Consider the following 25,360-nt stretch of genomic DNA (forward strand, 5'->3'; position numbering starts at 1 on the left):
ACTCCGGCGTTCCAAACAGAGAAATGGACCCGAAATGAGAAATGGATCTCACTCCAGCATTTTTGCATATTCGGGGGAGAACTAATTTGGTGGAATCACTGGCCGAACATAAGGAGTGGGGTTTTCACTATCTTTCAATTAGTTCTGAAAGGTAGGAAGGAGCAGTACTATCAATACAATGTTACCCTAAAATGCAAGCTTTGAATTTAATCCTTTTCTCAACAGGCAGCCAATGCAGGTCATGAAGCAGAGGTCTGACAGAATCGCACCTACACTTCATGAATACTAGTCTGGCAGCGCTGTTCTGGACAATCTGAAGACATCTCAGATTGTGTTGCGAAACGCCAAACAACAGAGCATTATAATAATCCAATTTCGATAGTACAAGGGACACAACCAGTTGTTTGGTCACATCCTCAGATATGAATCGTCTAATGAAAGCAATCTTTTTTAGTTAACCCGATGCTCTATCGACAGGCCAGAGTCTAAAAATGTGCCGAGATTTTTCACTTTGTCAACAATTTGAATGGAAGCATCCCCCAGCTTCAAATCTGATTCACTTTTCCACTTCCTGTTCCAAACATAAAGCACTCCCATCTTATCATCATTAAGTTTTGTCTGTTCTCAATCTTCCATTTCTTAACACTTTGGATACACTTCTTACCAATGTCTGACTCTGACACTCCATGCAAATTTCTCGTATTGGAGATAATCAGCGAATTATTGATGGTAAGACAGACCAAAACTTCTGGTGATTTTAGACAGAGGGCCAATGTACAGAACAAAAAGAACCGGTGAAAGACAAAGACAGAAAGCAACTCGGAAAACAGACATAGGAGATAGAAGACACAGCGTGACACCCTCCCCACTGTGGACTGTCAAAGTTACCACCCACAATGAGATGCCAAAAGCAGTGGTTGAAACTGCCAAAATTTACTCTTATGTTTTTGTTTTGTTTTTAAGGGTTTTACGGTTCTTGCAACACATTAAGGTCATATCAGCACCAGTAAAAGGAATAAAATGGGATAGTAAAAAGTTCTAGAATTACAATTAAAGGACCAAAGAAAAGGTAAGACAAAGGGGAATTGATTCAAATAGGAAGCAGATGTAGATTCCAAGAGCACATTATCAAAGTACTTAGTTTGAGATTACCTAAAAGTCTCATCCAGACACAAGCATAGGTCCCAACTAAGAGGGATACACTCAAATATTTACAAATCATATATAATACATAAACAAAACTAAACAGAGAGATGATTTACAAGGAAAAAAATATCATCTCCCAAAACTAACTAACACTTGGCTGTTTCCCTCCCAGCCAGGGTATCCGGCCAGGGCCGGGACAAAACCAAGTAATCTCATTCCAAGACAAAGACAGAAAGCATGTTGGAAAACAGACATAGGGGGAAAGAAGACACAGTATGTACCTCCCTGTCCACTATGGGAGGTCCTGAACCCCACCCAGAAAATTTACTCTTAATGTGTGTAATTAATATCAATGGAAGTTGATTGATTATCTGATTTCATACGAGAAGTCGTCCAATCCAATATAATCCAATCCATACTGTCAGAGTGTGGGATAGTGTTATGTTACAGCTCTTTATCACAACAAAAGTAAATTTTTTATAACCTTAAAAATTTCTCAAATTTCCTTGTTATGGAAAAGATATAGTGAGCTCATTCATCACACAAAATAACTTACTCATTAAATTCATTTTAAAAAAACAAAAAAACATAAATTTGCATAATATAGCAATCAACAGACCAAAGAATCATTATCAATTCAAAAAAAAAACCAAAAAAATAAATCAGCATACTGTAATGCTTACGTATAAAACTGAAGATATAAAAAAAAACGTGGAAAAAAAATGCGTAACCTTCATTGTATTTAATAAATTCTAGCATAAATCATTTTTCATTGTATTGTATGTAAATAAAATGATAGCTATAAAAACTGATAACTCAAACTGATTTACTTGCGTTGTAGAGTTGCCGAAGAATAATGAACTGGAGTGGAAAATATAACACTATGCAATATGAAAGTTGGAAGAAAAAAAAAATCTCCTTCCTCCTAAACTGCAATTATTTTCTCAGTTCAAAGTTACATGTGAAGTGGAATGCAAGTTGTCAACGTAATATCAAAATAATGATTTTAATAAGTGATAATAATAATAATATTGACAATAATGATGAAAATAATAGTAGTAGTAGTAGTAATAATAATAATATAATAATAATAATAATAATAATAATAATAATAATAATAATAATAATAATAATAATAATAATAATATCACACTAATAATCATAATCACAACAACAACAATAATAACATAATTCGATGATATACACAAATGTACAATCAAACCCAGGAAATAATATGAAGAGTCACAAGTTATCAATACAATTTACAACCAATTAAATCTAAATCTAAGTCTTGTACTCTTGATTAAAAATTCAATTTTCACCATCTAAATCACCCCCGAGATGATAATGTTCTGAGGTGATGGATCACATTTTGTTCTTTCCTGTAGCAATTATTAATATATTCGTTTTTATTCAATCCTGTTGAATTAATCCAAACAAAAAAGGGGAAATGATCCAATCGTTAAAGTAGCCTTTATGGCCTAATCGTTCAATACTTCTGTAATGGTAGGTTGGAGATTTTAAAATTTATTCCCCCAGCAATAGGCATTTATATATCTAATTAATTATCTTTTTACCTTTAATGTATGTAACTTAAAAGTTATATTCATTTCCAAACTCTCTAAAAAAAAAACCCAAAAAACTCAGCATACTGTAATGCTTATGTATAAAACTGAAGATATAAAAAAGTGTGGAAAAAAAGCGTAACCTTCATTGTATTTAATAAATTCTAGCATAAATCATTTTTGACACTTTTCTCAATTCTGAAAAAATAATGGAACCCCTTTATATAATCTATTTTTAAGGGGGGGGGGGGAAGAAGAGGAGGGGAATCGAAGACTCAGCAGTACAGTGTCTAATCCTGTAACAAAATCAAACAATACTGAGTGACTCAACGGGTGACAAATGTCACAAAAACTCTGAACCAAGGATTGTGTTCTTGGGCAAGGCTCTTCATAAACATAACATCCACTGGAAAAAAAAGAAATTAATCGCCATCTCCAAATTAATTTGCCTACATAAATTAAACAAAATCGATATTGCCTAAAACTTTGATCACATATATAACAACTCATTTGCATAATAAATATATAATACGAGGTAATGTGACATCAATAATATAAATAAATAATGAGAGACTGGTGAAAAGAGACTACATAATATAACATATGTGAAAATGGAGAATATACACAGTGAAAAACAGTAGAAAAAAACAGACCCTCTGGGTGAAAAACACTTTGTGATCAATATAATAAACAACAGAGCTACAAGGGTTTGTACTTGGAACGTCTATTGTCTGTTTAAATCCAAAATCTTTCCATTGACACCTTTCTCCAACCATTTTTACGATCCCAGGCTTCACATAGCCGCCCACTGCTCTCTAGTGTGACCATGAAAAACCATAACGATTTGAAAAAGTCTATCAATTTATATATTCTAATGTATTTACAACAGATCCAAAAACTATCAAATGAAGAAAATAAAGAAAGCAAGGCAAGTCAAGTGCAAACTTGACAAAATAACATAAATTCATTTTTAAAAAGCAAAAGCCAGTCTGTATTAATATCATATCAACTTCTGAGGAGACAGAAATAAATCAAAGTACTAAATATTTTATGATTGGTGAAATAATATTTTTCGTTCTATACATAAAAGCATAAAATAAATAGAATTTCTGAAACCTTTCAGTTAAAAGTTAGATTCAATGAGACAAATGAGAGTTAATGATTAAATGCTTTACGAGAGCTGTGAGAGAGACAAAGAAATTCAAGACATGAAATGTAAAAAATACACAGCAAAATAAATAAATAAATAAATAAATAAATAAATCAGTTCATAAATAAATAAACCAAAAGCTGCAAAGTATTAGGTATATGAAATGAAATTAGTCCATAGAACAATCTGTATTACTTTAATTCTTGTGACCAATCAGTCTGCAAATTTAAAATGTACTAATATTTTAGTTTTGGTGACCAATCACTTCAACCTAGTATTATGTCAGAATGATTAAAATGGAAGAAAATTGTGACCCATTGTCTCAAAAGAATACTATGTCCAAATGAATCAAATCCCGAAAAGTAAATCTAAGCATACAATAAACTTTGAGTGTTGCGCAATGCCAGAAATTGAATTTATTCTCTACCAAAATAAAGAGATGTCAATTCAAAGAATTCTATTCGAATCCATCAATTCAAGTTTCAGCATCTAGCCCATCCCAACATAACAAATACCTCTTTGAGATGGGGGGGGGGGGGGGGGGGGGGGGGGGGGGGGACCAGAATTAGGAAATTAAGAAGTTGTTTGCTTTTTTAACGTTTAAAATAGTCAAAACGTTCTCTGCGCAATGAAAGTATTTCATTTTTACTCAAATTGTGTACTTTCCATTTAAAATTTGATTTTAAGCAAGAGCTTCACTCCAGCATAAAACTGTTTTGAAGTAGTTGGTCACATATTTAGATATACTGTTTAGATAACCCTGTCATGGAAGGCAATGTATTCAGATTGTAAACTGTGTATCAAATCCTGAAAATAATTCAATTCTAAACATGCCGAAGAATGATGACATTGATGATATGACTTCAATTTGTCATTCACAGCGACAAAAAAAACCCCCCAACAAAAACAAGTTAAATTCTCTAATCAATTAAACAATAATTTTAGAAATGTATTTGCTTACAAATGTTAGAATGCTTGTTGTCTAGATCTTAATTTTAAGTCTGTTGAATGAACGAATGCGTCACCAGAATGTGGAAATGTCTTGTTACAAATCGATATGATTCAGTGTGATGCTAACTTATAGTTTCCATTAAGGATTGATAAAGTATATCTTATCTTGGGAAGAACACCCCCCCCCAAAAAAAAAAAAACAAAAACAGGACGAATTTTAACTAAATCATTTTTTCAATTGATTGTTTGTACTTGCTACTGTAAGAGTAAAACATTGTATCTATTAAAATCACATAAATAGTTTATTGAGATCATAAAATTCTGATTAAAAAAGACCACATATGAGATAGGACAACTCTGTCAGTCTATATACAATTTAATCAGTAAATGAACAATTTTACTATATTTATTACCACCTTTCTTATCAACAACCCATTCACACCTCTTAATAAACACTAAAATTGTTTTTGGTTTTTAAAAAAAAATTCTTTACAGATTTAACTCAAGTTTAATAATTCAGATTTCAAATATGAAACAAGACACTATTCAAAAATTCAGATAAGGATGAATTAATGAATTTGTTTTTATATATTTATAGACAATTCAATAGTCTGTACCAAAAGATTGTTAGAGTAACATTCTACACACACACAAAATCCCATCCCAATTAAGTGATTTTGATAATAGGGTATGTGGTAAATTTAGGTTTTCATAAGTATCCCTGTGATAAATAATTAGAAACAATTCAAAATTCTGTCAGTTTAGCACCAATAAAGTAGCAGACGAAGCATCTCAAAGGGTCCAAAAATGTGAACAAAGTGCAAATTTGTCTACAATTTTTGACACTTTAAATATCTATCACTACCTTTATTTTGGAGGCTGATCCTTACTTTTAAAAATTAATTTCATTATCCATATAATAGCGTTTTTGTGTCGAATGTTACTAAAACAACATTTTGACACAGTGTCATATTATGTGGTATATTGGTATGTAACATGTGATCTAAGTCCATCATCCCACCATGAGAAGCATTGTCTTCAATTCAGTGATGAGATAAAATAAATAAGATGAGCAAAATCTTTTTTCCATTGACAAATTTTACTAAATCTACGGTAATCCGTGACAATGTCTGTGATCCAATAGTCTCTTACACCTTCCTTGGGTTAAGAAAGGTATCGGGTTACTATTCACTTGCTTGGAGGCATGAGTTATCCAGATTTTGCGGATATTATCACACATAAGGACAAGAAGAAATTCCAATGTATTCCTGAGATTTTTAAGTGGTAGCATTAAGGATTAATTTAGAAGACAACGTGTCTTCTTCTTGATTTAAATTACAGTGTCAGGTATTTCTCAACGGAGCTGTGAATACACCTTACCTTACATCCAAGCCACTGATCTTTTCTCTATATTTGTGCACAGAACCTATTTATCGTCAAGCGTAATTCAGTGCTTTAAGAATATTAAAACATGGCCATAACATGGTAATACTCAAGTGGTTTCAAAAACACTTTAACAATTTTCAGGTAGCAGTGTCAGGGGTTCATTAATTTTCTCTGGCATTGCGCTTATTTATTGAGAACACTCCAACATGACCTGAAAATGATGTGACTATTGTCAATTCAATAGATTTCTGTGACTTTCTAAAGGCTGCATTCAGTGGTTCATGTCATTCCAGCACAGTTCATTATTGTAACAAGCTATTCAATCAATTTTCTGGTGGTGCACTTCTTGAGAAGACTACAACATGACCTGATGTAATTCTAAAAGGGTGCTTGATTGCACTAATATATATATATATATAATATATATATATATATATATATATATATATATATATATATATAATATAATATATTCTGACACAGCACCATCTCAAGTACATTATTATAATATGACCGGAAAATTATTGTTGAAATTACAATATATTCAGTGTCTTTCAAGTGACTGCATTTAGAGACATTTCAGCACACTTCTTTCATGTTATTTCTTTTATCAGTCCACACAGTTCTCTCTCTGGTACTGAGCTTCCTAAAAAGGACTTCAAAGTTAAAGTGACCTGAAAATTCTGTGATTGATGCATGTTCCTATAACACATATTCTTTTCTAGCGGCAATGTCAACAAGTTTATGTCATTCTAAAACAATTCTTTCTCATACCAGTCATTTTCTGGCAGTGCACTTCTTTAAGAACACTACAAATTGACTTTAAAATGATGCGACTGTTGGAAATCCAATGTATTCCTAGGACTTTCTAGGGGCAGCGTCATTTTTATAGCATTCTTTTTCATACCCGTCTTTAAACCAATTTTCTACCACTTTACGATGTAAAGAATATTTTAACGATGACTTAAAGAACATTTTATCTTGATCAGAAAATGATGTGATTGATGTAATTCCAATGTACGGTATTCCTAAGATTGTTTAGTGGCAGCATTAAGGAGTTCATGTCATTCAGACACTGCTCTCTCTTCCGTGATCAGGCTAGTTGTCTGTTCCCTGTCCAATTCACGAACCCTGGGAAGAGGGAGAAAATATACAGAAAATAATAAATGAATGTCTTTTATGACTGGTTATATTCCATAAACTATGCTGAGTGTCAGAAGTAACTTCCCACTTTAGAAGTCATAATAGTTTCAAAAGTATTGCATAATAATTGTTAAAAAACCATACTAATTTAAAAGGAATTCTTTTTACTCCTAAAGAAAAATAAAGATAAAATATTGACATCTTCATTGCAAACATTTTTGAGACAAAGGTATAAGTAAAAAATCAACCCTACATAAATGATGCAGTATTTTTGTATCTCCTTCCTCATTTGAGCACAATTCAGATCACGCTTACTGTGACTCTATGTCGTATCAAATTTGTTGCTAGGCTTTGATGACATTTCCAGTATAATATTGCGTCAAATTAGACTAATAAGAGCGAGCCTGGCTTGGTATGAATTATTCTACTCAACCATGATGAGACTTTCCAACTTGCAAAGAGATATGGCATTAGTGTGGCTCAGCGGTACGGTCTTTGCTTCCTACCCTAAAGGTACCGAGTTCAATCACCCGCCACTGCGTTGTGTGGCCTTGAGCAAGTCACCTTGCCCTAGCTCACTTTGCGGCGCTGCTCTGCGGCTGACGCCTGGGTTATTCCAGTCTTCCCTTGGAATAGACCCTAAAGGCAAATTTCCCCTTGGGGATGAATAAAGGGAATTTTATTTTATTTATTTATATTGCCAGAGCATCAAATGCTCAAGGAGAGCTGTGAACAACAACTTGATTTCCAAATATCGTGAGACTGGTGATGCTACTGATATTGTAAGTCAATGCTGCATGAAGGAGATGTCAGCCCTAGAAGACGTTGAAATCGATCAGCACCATATCAGAGACCCATTAAGGGCAGTGAGAAAAGACATTGCACGATTCCAACATTTCAATATGGATAGTTTGGAGATGACTAAAAGCAATGGTTTGAAATGCTATCGGCCCTGCTGACAGAGGTACAGATTGCCCGCCAACTGGAGTGGGTGGAGATGTAAGCCCAGTGGTACAGACTACAGTAGGCTCTATCACTCCTGAGCAATAAGCCGTTTTAAAACGTGGGAAGTTCATGCTGATTGTATTGATGGGTCTTAATAAGATTTTTGTATACAGTTTTTCTAAAAAGTGTGACAAAATCACAACTTAGTTTTAATTTTTACAACGTGCCTTTCAAAATAAGAATAAGAAACAAGAAACTGTAAATGAAAAATGAAGTTGAAAGGACATTCATTGCGGACAAAACAGTCTGCACAACAAATCAGCCTAACTATCTCTAGAGTTATTAAATGAAGAAGATTATTCAGGAATAAACTTAAAATAAAACAAAGGAAGAATTCCATACATACAGTCTCAAGGTCACAAAAATGATGATGTAGATACAACAAGTCAATTGAAAAAGAAAATATCTGTGCCACAGTTTGTATCATTCACCCAGTAGGCGAGTGTGCTATCCACAGAGCTAGAATACCTTCAATGTAAATGTGCCAAATTTGGTTTACTTTCTAAAATCTCATGACACAAAGCTAACTGCTTTTCTAAAATTGTGTCATTTCAAACTCAACATTTACTCTACCTTTTCTGCTTCTTCATACTCTCATGTGATATTGATCATTCATTAATATTAAAATTGTGATATTTTTTTAGAAAAACCATAAACGATTTTCATTGAGTGACTACCATTCATTTGAATTTTTTTTTAAATAAAAAATTATGCCATTCCTCCATGACATCATAATATATCGTTGCCAAGGCATTCTGCAAAGGAATATAGATAAATCATCAAACAAAATGTCTGATGTCAACAGGAATCACCAATGTTGTCCAAGTGAGCAAATAGGGGAGTAATAATCTTGCTCAAGGAAAAAAACGAAAGTACCTGACGTGGGGCTCAAACCTGGAACCTTCCAAGTCACAATGCAATGCCTTAACCACTCGACCACGTCACCCCCCATTCATTTGAATATGCAGGGTTAAAAATAATAAAACCTGGAACACCCAGGAGGAGAAAAAATAAAACTACAACCAACCTTATTAGAGGCCGTCTTCGACAGATAAAGTGAATGCATTTTTTTAGTCCTAGCAGGACAGGATCCCAGGATTCCCAATGTGTGAGAAGTGAGACTAAGAAGAATGAAAGGAAGACTGGAATGGTGCCCAAATAAAACCACAGGCTGTATTGGACCTGGGGATGGATAGACAGACAAATGGGTGGATTAGATAGATTATGAAATAAATAGACAAAATGATATAAATAAAAATATGAAGGATTGTTGATTGTGATAAAAAAAAAAAAGAAAAAAAAGGGGGAAAAACTTGGAACGATTCCCTTAAAGCCCCCTTCCCCGATTTTAGAGCAAGAGAGATGATAAACTTGATGATGAACTTTCATTGATTGACAAACAGGCTCTTTGCTAAATTTTTGGAAAGTGGGACATTGCCCCTGGTTGCTCCACCACACATCAATTCTCTCACTCACAGTAAAATGATTGGAGCAAATGTTGTTTTTTCAAAAAGGAGGAAATTCCTCTTCTGACTTCAAAATTGTGGATTTCCATGGATCCCGGAAAACCATGAACACTGATTTATACAGGGCGTTTCCACAGGCACATCTTGGTCAATGTCTCTCACAATGCTTCATTTATCCCCCCCCCCCTCCCCCCCTCCCTCCGCTGGCCAGTTGAAAACAAATTTCTATTTCATGCAGAGCAAATGGCCCTCTACTTCTAGAAATCGTTTTTTGTACTTCTCTACTTACTTTTTTGTGGAATCAATGAGTCGTCTTCGACAAAATGTGCAATTACGGTCTTTAATTTTTTCATTTTTTTTTAATCAGTGTGCTTAGTTACTTATTCAAACCTGAGTAAGCTGATGTAATGCATGTAAAATGCCCAATGTATACAAGGCCACAACACCTGGGCTAGAGTTTCAGATCACTTTCATTCTAGCAGCCATTACTATGTTTGTATTCATGAAATCCACCAAACCCACTAGGCTGTCAACAGGAAAATTGAATAAAGGGTTTTATCTGCAGTGTTAAGTAAAAGGACTGTTTAGGAAAAAGACTGTTTGTGTCTAAAGGTTATAGTGTTTTTTTAAGGCAGAAGATATAGTGGTGGTGGTAGCATACTCTAGCATTCATCCAAATTAATCTAGAAAAAAAAAAAGAAATTTAAATCAAAATGAACAAAGCCCACGAATTTGTGTGCAATTATCAATAATCCTCTTAAGCCTAGAGATGATGATGAGATGATGATGATGATGATGATGATGAGGATGATGACGACAACGATGATGATGATGATGATGATGATGATGATAATGATGTTGATGATGACGATGACAACAACAACAACAACGAACGACGATGAAAACGATGATGATGATGATTAGAATTCGTTATCGTTGCTCACCTTCTTGACAACTGCATCAGCCAGCATAGTAAGGGGAACCACCAGACTAAGAGACAGAGTTCCAATTAATGAAGAAGTGAGAAAACAACCCCTGAAAAAAATCAACATCGTTTAAAATTAATACCAAAAGTAGCAAACATTAAAGATACAGAATAGTTAATAAAATTGAAAAAAGAGACTATTTAAAGTTGGTTAACTCACTCAACTCTAACACCGACTATATCTGTAGACTACCCGGGTTATTTTTACCCCATGCCTGTTTACTACATTCTTCTGAGACAAATTATAGGCATAGTATCAAAGCTAATGTTTTTAATTTTTTGCATATTGAATAAAACTATGTACATGCTCATTTTAAATACATTTTTTCCCATTTTCAAAAGTAGCAACAATCTCTAAGATTGAGTGAGTTAAAACAGCGAAAAAATGAGGGTTAGCAAATAAAAAGTCATTTGATTATTTATCTACCAATATAATGCGCTTTGAGTTCTTCAGAGGAGGGCTTAATAGAAATGTGCTGATTATTATTATTATTATTATTATTATTATTATTATTATTATTATTATTATTATTATTATTATTATTATTATTATTATTATTATTATTAATGTCATAATAAAAATAAAATTGTAAGAGAGAATAAAATACTAAAAGGGAATGAGTTATAATTGTTAGCTCTATATTAACAACTGTTCATATAAGAAACAGACTTATAAGTCAAAGACCGATCCAACTAAAGTTTATCCATTCGTCTGTATCATTAACCACAAACTGCTTATTAATATTTGGATAAGATGCAAAGAACTTTCCATCAAATCTTAACAAACCCAGCTACCCGACTGATGCTGAAATAATGATTTAACAATATATATATATATATATATATATATATATATATATATATATATATATATATATATAAACACATTTTCCACAGATTCACAATGCCTATTTCTCTTCACAACACTTCACACTTCACATATTCCCTCAGCAAATCTTGAGAAACCAATATTCCACTTTTTACAGTACAAGTTGCCTGATAGGCATTCTCCTTGCACTTGCATTCCTAAAATATCTGTTACTGCCTGTAGCTAGGTGTTCTTTCTCATCAAAAATCATGTGGGATAATGTACGTAAAGTGGCTTATCATATCCAAGGACGCAATGCCAAAGCTATTTTTTAAAATTAAAAACAGTTTCGCCCATCTGGTCATTGGTCACTAAACTAACGAACACCTGATGGAACTGTCATAACAACTAAGCCCTATGTGTTCTGCTTGTCACTTTAGCGCAGCAGGGGTCCCAGTAGCTCAGTATGTGGAGTACTCATTTCACACCCAAAAGGACTGATTTCAGTTCCATGTGAAGTCGAGGTTTTTTTTGGACCCCACCCCATCCATTCAGCAGTGACTGGGTAGCCGGGCTGTTAGATCTGGGAGAAAGGACTTCGTGAAAGACTAGCATCCTACCTGAAGGGTAGCAAGCAATTGCTTTGTCATTTCACTCTATAGAAACCGGGATCAACTTCGCTCTGAAGGGCTACTTTAGTACTGCAATTACTTCTATGCTGTATTCTAAAACAATTTTTTTTTTTTATTTGGCCAAAAAAAGTCTCCTTCAAATTTCAATAGATTAAAAAATGGCCAAAAAGTTTAAAAGTCTCAAACTTGAGATGCTAAGGAAGTCTTTGAAAAATCAGACTTCAAACTTTTTGACAAGTTGTTGGAACATTGTGATTTCAATCAATATTTGAAAGAAAAAGTTTACAGGCCAAAAAGAAAGAAAAAAAAAAGGGTTTTCTACAGAACATCTACTCACCACAACCATAAAAACTCTGATAACACAGTGCCTATTGCTCCATTGATTAAGATGAACAACCATTGAGTACCGGTTGGCCACTCAAACTTTTCTTCGTGGGAAACGTCGAGGATGAAAAATCCTGGCCATAATAACAGGGCACAGGTAAGACCTACGAATCCTGCAGGCAAAAAATAAATAATAATAAAAAGAATAGTAAAATTAATAATAAAAACAATAATAATAATAATGATAATAATAATATAATATATAATAATATATAATAATAATAATAATATAATAATAATATAATAATAATAATAATAATAATAATAATAATAATAATAATAATAATAATAATATTTGGGCAATATTGTCCTGGATTATTTTGACGATATAGTAATGAAGATTGAAAAAGAAAAAAAAAAGTGGCATACGAGTACTGCTGACGATAGTGATAATAACGATGAACACAATGCATTGTTGACAAAAACAAATAAATAAATAACCTCAGCTACACCACAGCACTACATGCAATTTTTAACCTCACAATTATTCCCCTGTTCACCCAGCAATAAATGGGTAGCTTGGTCTTTTAGACCTGGTGGAAAGTACATTTTGGTAGACTAGCATCTTATCCAAAGAGTAGTGAGCAATTGCTATTGTCTGTTTTATGCTATAGAAACCGGGATAAACTCCGGCTCCATGGGCTTTATGGCTCTGAAGGACTACTTAGTGATGACAGAATCGGAGAACTAAACTGACTAAACCTGTTCTCCCACTGGTTGAAATTTTCACTATGCCCAAATAATCATTTTGATGCTAATATAATGCTATTATTATCATTATTATCATTATTATTATCATTATTATTATTATTATTATTATTATTATTATTATTATTATTATTATTATTATTATTAATCATCATCATCATTATTGTTATCATCATCATCAATATTAATAATGGTATGGAAATGTCTTAGATAAAGTATACTTTATCTTTTAAAATGTTGTGCTTTTCGATCACCTCTGACATGAAAGAAGTGGTATTTTGCTTCTAGTCTCACATACGAGTTTTATTAAAAAAATACTTTTCATTTTATAATGTCCATCCAAATCCAAACCATATAAACTTCGTCTATCATTACTCACCAAAAAACATGGGTATATCCATTTTATCCTCATCGCTGACTTTTCTCTTCACCATTACAAGATATAGGGAATATAAAAGCGCACTAAAGAGTGCCCACAAGGATCCAGCTGGAATGGAGCCTTCCATTTTGCTCTCTGATATACAGACTAGAGCTATACCAGCCAAACTGTAAAAAGAAAAAAATTAAATTAAATAAAATAAATAAATAAATAAATAAATAATAATTTTTCTTTTTTAATTTAAAAAAAAAAAAATTAAAAACAAACATAATATATAATAGAAAGTTTTAAAATCTGTTTAATGTGTGATAAATGTGAATATTTATTTTATATTTTAGTTATAAACTTTTACAGTATTTGTATAATTTCAATGGAAGAAAAAGAGGAAGATAGTGGAATAATTATTAATAAAAATTTAATCAGAGTTACGAAATTAAAAACTTTTGAAGTATAGAAACAAAACCGAGTCTCTTCAATGGAGTCATTTAATTAATTCTATTTTCTTTCTTACTTTAAGTTCGTAACTCAATTTCAGCACCAGGATCATACCATATAATAACTTTTATGATGATTAGTCACATATACAGGGATACCAGCTTAAAATTTGGCTCACAAGAATTTCATACATATCTATGAAGAATTTCATAACCAAAACAAGAGTTTCCGCATACAAAATCCTATATTTAGGACTAAACGATATGTAGATACTATGTCAAATGCCATCACAATCACAAATACCCCTTATTTTTCAAATAGGATAAAGCTCTGAATCAGATAAAACCTAAAAATGTCAAAATTGAATGAATAGAAGTATACGGAATGTCTTGGTCAAGATAATGATGTGTGTGCAGTCGTGATGATGATGATTGTGTATGTGGTGGAGGTGGTTGTAATGGTTGTGGTGATGAAGATGATAACGATGTGGTGATAGTGGTTGGAGTAGTGGTGGTGGTGATGACGATTAATGTGGTGCTAGTGGTTGTCTAGGTACTCATTCACACCTGTATCAAGTGGGGTAATGTTTGTAAAGTGCTTTACCGATGGATACAATGCCTGGATTATGAATCACCCAACTGACTACTTACCACTGTTTTACTTGTGTGACAAGACATTAAACCCTATCTCTGAGCCACCAATGCAATATAATTTCATAACTGAATTAAAGACAAAATCAGACCTTTGCAAAGATGATCTCTGGATGGTCGAAATAATTGAATAAAAATCATCATGTTTTTAAATTGAAGTTGTAGTTAAGTCGATACATACAATGGCTATAACAAGAAATGAAGTGAGTAGGAAAGTGCCAGAAGGCAAAAGAGAATAAAAATTTCGCGGCGATGATGGGGGCTTGAACCCGTGACCTTACTGGTACAACTTCTCAACCTGGCCGGGGAGATCATGACTCTACCGTATGAGCTATCCACGACCCCAAAAAAGTCGCTTCAAACCTCAGTCTAACTAGAGCCTCTCTCCCCAACTTATTGAGGTCACAGGTTCAACACACACAAAATGGCTAAAAGTAGTTTTAAGATTAACAGTGATAAACAGGCAGAGGGGGTCATATTAATTGGATCTCAGATTTGACTCTCTGACATTGTGATATTTATATTCTATGTTTTCATCTGACACTTCCCCATACATATAATTTCTCATCATTATTGATATAACTGCCCACTCCACGCTTTTTATGAATGTATAGATACTATGCACTTGGCTAACAAGCTCACAACATTGCCATCCGGATGTATAACGGACCAACACACAAAACTCTGTGTAATCATAAACTTTTATCGTCTGGATAATACAGTTAAGTGAGAATTAATCATAAACGTGGATGGCAAAAAAACAATATCAAAGACCAGTGTGACATCATCTTTGTTCTATCTGTACCTGGTTAGGACAGCTGCCAATTTGGATAGTGTGAATTTGTCTCCACCAGAACTGGGAAAAATGGCAGCTAATATTAGTGTAAAGAGTCCAGATGTTGATGACAGTACGTTGACAATAGCAGCCTCTGTCTGGTCTAAGGCCTCTTGGTATGTGTAGTTAGCAAAGAACCACTGCAATGAGATAAGGTACAATCTTTTCACTCGTGTTCACTTTGCCATGCCTTTTATTTAGTTAATTTCAGTTATTATCATATATTTTAATTCGTATGATGTGTTATGATATGAAAAATGAGATGGGAGAAGATAAAAAATTATCATTAATGTTTTAGAAATATGTGAGAGAAGATGAAGAGATATAATTCAAATTTAAAAACAATAAATTCCTAACACGATATCGTCATCATCATAATCAACATCAAAGACGTTATTACCTCATCATCATTGTCATCGTCACAATCATAATTATTTATCATTTATTATTATTATTATTATTATTATTATTATTATTATTATTATTATTATTATTATTATTATTATTATTATTATTATTATTATTATTATTATTATTATTATTATTATTATTATTATTATTATTAATATTGATCACAATATTTGTTATGATGTATTACTAATTATGAGTTATTGCATTTGGTAGTTCTCATTCCAATATTACATTAGCATGTTTTATACACTTATTACATTTATGTACTCGACTAAAAAATGTCACATTTTACTATATCTTATGAACATATCCTTATCCATAAGTAATTACACATGAGCCTTGATATTATATTATGTAATTTCTAGTTTGCAACAATGTATATTTCTATACTGCCCAGTAAAATATTACTAGGTCTGTGCTCTATCATTTGTTGTGTTTGCAATAAACATCTTGTTGTCTGGTGAGTATTTTCCCTGTCCTTCGTGGTATGCACTGCCTTTGGTGAATAAAGATATTGATAATGATATTATTATTAGTAGTAGTAGCATATGGCTACACCTCCAGATGTATTTCGTCAACCCAGCTTCTAAAGTCTTCCTCCGCCCTAAGGATGGTTTCGTAGCCACCTTCAAGTTTAGTGACTGGACAGTGGAGGACGATGTGATCGCTGGTCTCTGGGGCTGCCTGACATTTCTGGCAGGTATCACTGTTTCCAAGTTTCCATCTGCACATATTTTATGCGGTTCTGCCATGTCCATTTAAGAGGCGGTTTGAGGAAATCCAGTATTTCCTGGCGTTATTGAATGCAGGCACTCTTTTAGTTGGATCTTTAATGATGTTTCCTCCTTTTGGTGTTTCCGTTCCACATATCTCTCCAGTTTTCCTCCACACTGAAGATATTACTGTAATTACTACAACAGTATATCAATTTTTTATTGCCATTAATGCTATCCTTTTTATGGTCATTATCAATGTTATCATAGACTGCCTTTGGTGAATAAAAATATTGATAACTATTTTACTGTAATTACTACAACAGGATATCACATTTTTATTGTCATTAATGCTGCTATCCTTTTTATGGTCATTATCAATGTTATCATAGACTCACCAGTATACAAAACATAAAAGCTAGCTTGGCCACCTGTTTGACAGGAAGCTTATTCTCAAATGCTGACATTCTTTCCTCTACCTCAACGCTGGCCTGGTACGACAGGCGGGCTAGTTTGTGCTCCATGGCGTACTCATCTGTTGGAATACAATTTACAATGATGGTGATGGTGAGGAGGAGGAGGAGGAGGAGGAGGAGGAGGAGGAGGAGGAGGGGGAAGAAGAGGAGGAAGATTATGATGATGGTGAGGATGAGGATGATGATGATGAGAAGGAGGAGGAGGATGAGGATGATGTGATGATGATGATGATGATGATGATGATGATGATGATGATGATGATGATGATGATGATGATGATGATAAGAAAAATAAATATATAAAGAAGAAGAAGAAGAAGAAGAAGAAGAAGAAGAAGAAGAAGAAGAAGAAGAAGAAGAAGAAGAAGAAGAAGAAGAAGAAGAAGAAGAAGAAGAAGAAGAAGAAGAAGAAGAAAAGAAAAAGAAAAAAAAAGGTAACAAACTTATAAAGTGATCAAAAATTATGTTGTGCTTGAAGTACTTAAAATTACTCAATAAAAAATGATGAAAATTACACGTTAAGTAAAATACAAAAAATGACAAAAAAGTACAATAGGGAAATCATCTTAGATAGTGGATTCGGATATCAAAGCAATAAATACTAATAAAGACATTTTTAAAAAGTGAAAAGAAAAAAAAAAAATTTATAAATAGCAGTGTTTGACAAGTTACATTGCAGCTTTATATTTGCCCTTATATCAATAATTCACATATTGGCTCATCATAGTCACCACCATCATTACCATTATCTTAATAAAATCATCATCATCATCATCATCATCATCATCATCATCATCATCATCGGTGCCACAGGATCCCTAATCTCTTTGACAATAACCACAAATTAAAAACTCCAAAAAGGTGCTGGGCAAAGCTAACGTAAAAAAGTATGTGTGCTGATTCTTTATTTTGAGTTGATTTGATTAGTTGGTAGTTTATGGGGGGTTTTTTTGGAGGTTTTTTTTCTCTTCAATTTTAAAAATTGTGTATACATATTTTCTTTTCTAACTCACCTGATAACTGTCGCACTTCAGACAAATTAGAAAACCTCACAGACTTGTTGCTGCCTCCAGCTTTAAAAATAAAAAAAATAGACAAGAGTCAAAAGGTAAAAATATTTTGTTGGTTCAGGTTGTGGTTTGAAGCAATATCTTATTCTAAAGTTGAAGTTTTTTGTTTGTTTGTTTGTTGCTTTACGTCTCTTCCAACACAATTGAGGTTATATGAGAGACCGCTGAAACAAAAAAACAAGCAATCTAACAAAAATAGTACAAATGTAAATCAAAATCATAACCTAAAGATATCATAAGCTAAATTATAAATAACCAAGAACAAACAGGCAGAAGATTTGCAGAAAAAAAAATATCCCCTGTCAAAAATACAATCACAAACCAAAGAAGCAGGATAGGCTAGTAAAGAGAAGAAGAAACGACATCACTATTGGATCGTACACCCATGCGAACATCATAGGTATATGATTCAAGGGTGATGCTCCCATCCAACCACCCGCAAAGTTGAAGTAAATAACCAAAAAAAAAAAAAAAAAAAGAGGAAAAGAATATTCTATTCAATTCATAAAGTCTAACAATTTGGAAGTTTATGATTTCCCCATTTCTCAACATGACAAAATATAATGAATTGGACACTGAAGATGCTTATACAATGCCATTCTTTCTTCTCGCATTTGTCTTTAGTGTCTTATTCATTGTGTTTTGTTAACAAAGTGGAAACAAGAGATGTCAACAGAATTTGTCTTTCTGAATTAAATAAAAGGTTCTATTCCGTTTGGTTTTTCATTGTTACTGTTATTTACCAGCACCATTTCTATTCATTTTAAAAGTGTAATCAGATAAAATGGAAAATAATATCATGATATATTTTGACAATTCCAAAGTTAGATTTTTCTTTCAAGAATTTTTTTTCTTTAAATAAACACACGGGCAGTTAAAATCTGTTTCTAAAAATAAACATATAAATAGAATGATAAAAATTAAAAAGAAAGCAAGTCAAAGTGAATGCTAAGGTGCGAGAAGCTGTGGATTATAAAAATGTTATGTACAAAAATGAATATAACAGCTTCAAAATAAGAACAAAACACTAAACATAAAACGTTTTGAGCTAAAACTGTTTTTTAGCCAATAACAAAGACAGTGATAGGTCACAAATCAATAACAAAGACAGTGATAGGTCACAAATCAATAACAAAGACAGTGATAGGTCACAAATCAATAACAAAGACAGTGATAGGTCACAAATCAATAACAAAGACAGTGATAGGTCACAAATAAATTTATCTGGATTATAGATGAAGTATTACCGTATTTGCTACTTTTGTTATTGCTGAAGAAGGGTATTGAGTCTGAAACGATCTGTGTTTGGTATTTTGTTCTTTTTTTTATTTTTTATGCTGATGCATTCATTTTTGTACATAAAAAGTTATGTCTGTTCTTGATTGACAGGGAGATAAATGCTGAGATATCGTAAGAGGACTCGTCTTGTCTGTTCAGGTTTACTGCAAGTCGAAGTAAAATCCCATAAAGATATGTTTTCAGTTGTCTCAAAACGGTATTATATTTGTGTGAATCTGATAACCTAAAATTGAATTGTAAGCTTAATTTATTAAACCTGAGTAAATTTAATGGGATTTTTATTTCAACTTAAAAGAATATTGTTTCTTAAAATTTTTTAAAAAATAATTTAAAACATGACTTTTTACTTAACTCTATTGAATGAAAATCAAACAAAATTTGCTCAATTTCCCAATCATAGAGACACAAGTGAGTCAAAACTCAATTTCCCTATTCCGGTTCAAGTTCAAGTCTATTGGTAACAAAAGACATAGTGATCCTATAATCAGTTTCACATGGGGGTCATGAGTCAAACAAAGAAAAACAATAAACAAAGAATTCTTGAAATAAAAACGTACTGCCGGCATCATCCGATTCACCACCACTGGTGTCAGGGTACTTGACCGGAACGTAGATTGGAGAACCCTGGGGAAAAGAGAAAACAAGTTGATGAGATGGATCTCCTAACATAATTGAGGAGATAAGATGATAGTATGACGACGACAATTACAATATTAGTCATTGGAATAAACCACATCTATTTGAAATAAATAAAAAATTATTATTATTATTATTAATAATAATAATAATAATAATAATAATAATAATAATAATAATAATAATAATAATAATAATAATAATAATAATAATAATAATAATACGAAAGAAGAAAAAGAAGGAGGAGAAGAAGAAGACGAAGAAGACGAAGAAGAAGAAGAAGAAGAAGAAGAAGAAGAAGAAGAAGAAGAAGAAGAAGAAGAAGAAGAAGAGAAGAAGAAGAAGAAGAAGAAGAAGAAGAAGAAGAAGAAGAAGAAAGAAGAAGAAGAAGAAGAAGAAGAAGAAGAAGAAGAAGAAGAAGAAGAGAAGAAGAAGAGAAGAAGAAGAAGAAGAAGAAGAAGAGAAGAAGAAGAAGAAGAGAAGAAGAAGAAGAAGAAGAAGAAGAAGAAGAAGAAGAAGAAGAAGAAGAAGAAGAAGAAGAAGAAGAAGAAGAAGAAGAAGAAGAAGAAGAAGAAGAAGAAGAAGAAGAAAGAAGAAGAAGAAGAAGAAGAAGAAGAAGAAGAAGAAGAAGAAGAAGAAGAAGAAGAAGAAGAAGAAGAAGAAGAAGAAAGAAGAAGAAAGAAGAAGAAGAAGAAGAGAAGAAGGAAGAAGAGGAGGGAGGAGGAGGAGAGAGGGTGGTAGTAATAATAAATAACTAAATAAATAAATAAATGTATAAATGAATAAATAATTGAATAATTAAATATCAATAATAAAATCAAAATTAAATCACATGATGTAAATAAGTTGTCGGTCAAATTTAATAACAACATTTAAGATACCTGACTGAGAATTACTATTTGAATTATTCAGCAATCCATTCATGTAATTGGCATATAATTTTTAATTACATTTTTTGGTTAGTACTAAACATCATTCTCTCATTTTTTTAAACTAAAAAATATATCAATGCAGATTATTTCAACCTTCAAATATTTAATGATGCCAATGCTAGTCTTTTGAACAAAAATGATCCATCCTGTATTTTAAAATTTATAGTATCAAATTTGCTTTAAGAGGGATGAAATAAAAAAAGAAGAGAATAATCAGATCAAATGTAAAGACAGCTCTGTCGCATAATTAATAATAATCTTATTTTATTTCAAGGGGTCTGGATAGCTCAGCTGGTAGCGCTTAATTAACAAGTAAAAAGACCAATTCCCTTTCAAGTAAGGCTATACAAAACTGCTTACCAGCATTGAATTTGGATCTGTATTGCTGGAAATAGGTACAGACTCTTCTGTTGCTATCTGTTGGTACTTTAAAAGGAAGAAATGAATCAAAATGAATATAAATGTGATAAAAATATCAACTCTCCTAGCAGTTTTATTCAAATTATGTTATAGTCAATATAGAACTGAACAATTGTTGTATAATGTGATTTGTAATTAGGAGAGAATAATATATGTAATATCTGATCAAATCCTCTACAAAGCCATGGCAACAAAACATTACAATAAAATTTTACAAACAGTCATATCAAATAATATTACGTGATGATTGCTCCGTTGTTGCATAGTGTTTACATAACAAAACAAATAAATGATGTACATTTTTTTTAAAACTGTGATCAGACTGATATTATTTAAGTGAACGTTATGTTAAATATTGAATTATAAGTCAAAATCACTAGTATCACAAACTTTTAGCTCTTTGCAGTTCATAAAATGACACTCATTCTCTTTAATAAAGCTTATTTATCAAAGCCAAAGTTCTTAAATTCAACAACAAATTCAATTTTCTGTGCCTTTTTCACACCAAAAATTTTACCGGTTTGAGATTGTTCGTCATATCATTATATACCATAGACCAATTGTTGCTAAATCTGCTTGCTCTCTAATTCCTGCAGTCTCAAATATACAAAAATAGATGAAAAAAATAAACAAAAGCAAATATTACAATTTCTAGTGTAAACTTTTTTAGATACGTTTTTCTACAACAGTTCCAAAAATGACAATTTAATTTGATACGTTACCTTTTTTTTGTGGCAGCACTGGATACGCCATGGCCTCCAGAATATAAATCCTATCAGATACATTGCAAACATCACAGTCTTTATGTAGGTGGTAAAGAATGGCTTGTTGTAGTGGGTATTTTTAAAGATGTACTGGAGAATTATTAAAAAGTTTTATAGTATTAGTATTATTTATTGCAAAGAGTAATAAATACAAAAATCAAGGGAATGCCTTTTGAAAAGTGAACTTTTGAATGCTTGTTATTATAATGTATTTCATAATATGAAAAACAGTTAGGTGGGGGGGGGGGTGTAGGGAAGGGGGAGACATACTCATAGAAAAAAAATATTTATAAAAAATGAAAATGAACCAGTCTGCCTAAAATATAATAAGCTACAGTTTACAGCGAGTAATCCAAACAAGCAAAGAAATCTGATACTGCTACTTGGAAACAGAGTAAAATAAAAATGTTGAGAGAGTGAATTATCATTTCTATGACATGGAACGATAACACACAACACATAGGCAATACTGTTACTATCCAAAAAGAAACTGGAATGTTTTGCCAAATCTTATAGTTTCAGCACCAAGAATAGAGAGCAGTTTAAAACAATGACAAGAGCATTCATCACCAAATTGCAGCAATCATTGCCAACATGACATCATGCGTTGATTACTCAACTCTGTTTGAGCAATGTCAGTACAGCTGTATAATGTGTGGCTATGTGGTTATGTGGTATGACACTTGCTTTTGGATCGGAAGGTCCTGGGTTCGAGCCTCATTCGGTGCATAGTTGAGTCCTTGGAGAAGGCTCTTTACTCACATTTTCTCACCATACCTAAGGTGTAAAATGAGTACCTGGCCGTTAACAGCGTTGTCTCTGTCCGAAAAAAAGTATAATATCGCCTTACAGGCGTCATGTCTTGTCCTAAACGTTAAATGTTGCTGTTGGACAGGGACCCCTTGTAAGGCACTTTGAGCACGTTTAGTGGATATTGTGCTATATAAAAGCTCATTTTTTAAATAAACATTACCATTTATTGGCAGTCACTGCTTTTTTTTTCTTCACCTAAATGGTTCAAATCTATACTGTTCAATTTCCTTTCAGTTCTTAATGATTGTGGTCAAGCTGTTGTCATGAGAAATCCTGAGGACTGTTCCTTGGGTGAGGCAAAGCGAATCAAAAAGCACGCTCAGGTACAGCCATGCTGCTCGCTCTAACGCCAAAGGTATTTTAGTAAGCGCTGTCCTCTTCAACTTGATAGAAGTGTAGGAATGGACACTGTGGGTTGTATTGTTTTCTGATTCAAGTGCATGATAAGCAATCAGAGATTATTATGGCAGGTCATGATCGCAGTATCTTATAACTCAGGTGTGCTCCATTGGTGAGGTCTGTTTATAAGCTGGTTGATTACCATGCCACTTGTTTGCTCGTGAATAGCACATTCGCAGAGAATGCTGATTGTTTCTGTAAACGATTTTTACTGGTTTTCATTCTCTCTCTTTCAAAACAATAGTAACAAATATATGGGCTTTCTTATAAAAGGGTAAATTTATATAGTAAAATTTTTGTGCCATGGGCATGTAGATAACCAGACCATCAATAAAAGCAAATGGATGTTTTCAATTCACAATACCTTTCATCTCAATTATAAATGCATGACAACATCTTGACAAAGACACAAAATTCCTTTCAAAATATGTCATTCTATTTACGATAAGTTTATTCAATTCTAGAGACCATTTTCACCACAAGGACTGTAAAAATTTTGTAAAATTGAGCTTTATATAGCGCAATATCCACTAAATGTGTTCAAAGCGCTTTACAAGGGGTCCCTGGTCAACAGCAACATATAACATGTAGGACGAGACTTGCCGGTTGTCTGTAAGGCGATATTACAATTTTTCGAACAAAGACACTGCTGTTAACAGCCAGGTAGCATTTTACACCTGAGTACGGTGAGAGAATGTGAGTAAAGAACCTTTTCCAAGGACTCAACTATGCGCCGAGCGTGAGGCTCGAATCCAGGACTTTCCGATCCGAAAGCGAGTGTCATACCACTAGACCACATAGACTGTAACACCAATGCGGATCAGATTTCAGTAAAACAAGAATCCCATTGATGTCACTGATCCACTGGTGAAAATAGTAGTAATCAAATTCAAATACTGCATATTAATAGGCTCTTGGTGGAAATTTTACCTCTGTAACTTCTGATGAAATGACCCAAATGACATCAACAATGAGAAGAATTATAATCCCAAGAGCCAAGCGCTGGGTTCTGTTTAAGTGACTCAAACCAAACATGGCTGTCCCTCGTCTTCTTCAGTTGTCTTAGTATTCTGGTGTTTTTAAATTCCACTGCACCTCTTTAGTGACATGGTGACCTTACAATAATTAACTTCATCATTCAGTCTATCCCCGGCTTAATTCTGTGAGACGACCTGTGATGTTTAATGTTGGGTTTGCTTTTCGTATTATCTTCAATTTGCTTTAACGTGTTAGCTGTTATACTCTTAGATATTTGTAGAACACCACAAATTCATATCGATGATCCTCCCAAATCTGACTTGTGCTTGAACATTGTCTTCCTGTCGTCATAAAAGAAATTCCGAATAGTCGGAATATTTTCTTTGAACTTATTTCTAGTACAGTGTGTTCTTTATAACAACTTTTCATTCATAAATCATTAATTCAAAACGAAAAAGGCTTTGATTTGTACATTACTTCAACTGTTTCAGATTGAGAGGTTAGTGTCCTGTATAAGAACGAAAGTAAAAATAAGTAAAAAAGACGAAAAAGTTAGCTAGGCAGGTTTCGGTCTACTGCCATCTTCATCTACTAATCTGAATCTGACTGCTATTACTATTGCTATCCCCTGTTTGAGTTGGAGCAATTATCATGTTTCGAATCAACCATTCAACTTGGGTGTGCTGAGCATACGACTTATTACAAGGCTTAAACTTTGGAATAAAAAATAAAATATCGACACTATTAGGGTTTTAGTTTTAGATAAAAATGTGTCACTTAATCAAAAGAAATTATAATCACAACATAAACAAATAATCCTC

At 32.9% G+C, this 25,360-nt stretch overlaps 1 protein-coding gene across 1 annotated transcript; it reads right to left on the reverse strand.

Moving 5' to 3' along the window:
• Nucleotides 1–6,679: 6,679 nt before the first annotated feature.
• LOC144958493 (solute carrier family 35 member F5-like) lies at nucleotides 6,680–25,352 on the reverse strand. The gene is made up of 12 exons (XM_078890481.1): nucleotides 24,492–25,352; nucleotides 22,308–22,439; nucleotides 21,526–21,591; nucleotides 20,155–20,221; nucleotides 18,242–18,301; nucleotides 17,151–17,287; nucleotides 15,599–15,768; nucleotides 13,709–13,875; nucleotides 12,575–12,734; nucleotides 10,757–10,847; nucleotides 9,374–9,528; nucleotides 6,680–7,329 (listed from the first exon to the last, which is right to left on the reverse strand). Exons 1-12 carry the CDS (start codon nucleotides 24,594–24,596, stop codon nucleotides 7,263–7,265), a joined length of 1,377 nt encoding a protein of 458 aa, XP_078746607.1. The 5' UTR covers nucleotides 24,597–25,352; the 3' UTR covers nucleotides 6,680–7,262.
• Nucleotides 25,353–25,360: the final 8 nt, after the last annotated feature.

Source organism: Berghia stephanieae, chromosome 13 (genome assembly GCF_034508935.2).
Source record: "Berghia stephanieae isolate SIO BIC M18660-M18661 chromosome 13, UCSD_Bste_1.3, whole genome shotgun sequence".
Taxonomy (NCBI): Eukaryota; Metazoa; Mollusca; class Gastropoda; order Nudibranchia; family Aeolidiidae; genus Berghia; species Berghia stephanieae.

Bases quoted from the DNA above. Each gene is read 5' to 3' on its own strand.
- LOC144958493 (XM_078890481.1), bottom strand. From the start codon at position 24,596: ATGTTTGGTTTGAGTCACTTAAACAGAACCCAGCGCTTGGCTCTTGGG. The intron at 18,302-20,154 runs GTACGTTTTTAT...TTATTTTTAAAG, and splicing joins TGAATCGGATGATGCCGGCA to CTGGAGGCAGCAACAAGTCT. The intron at 10,848-12,574 runs GTGAGTAGATGT...GATTTTTTTCAG, and splicing joins TCAGAGTTTTTATGGTTGTG to GGGTTGTTTTCTCACTTCTT.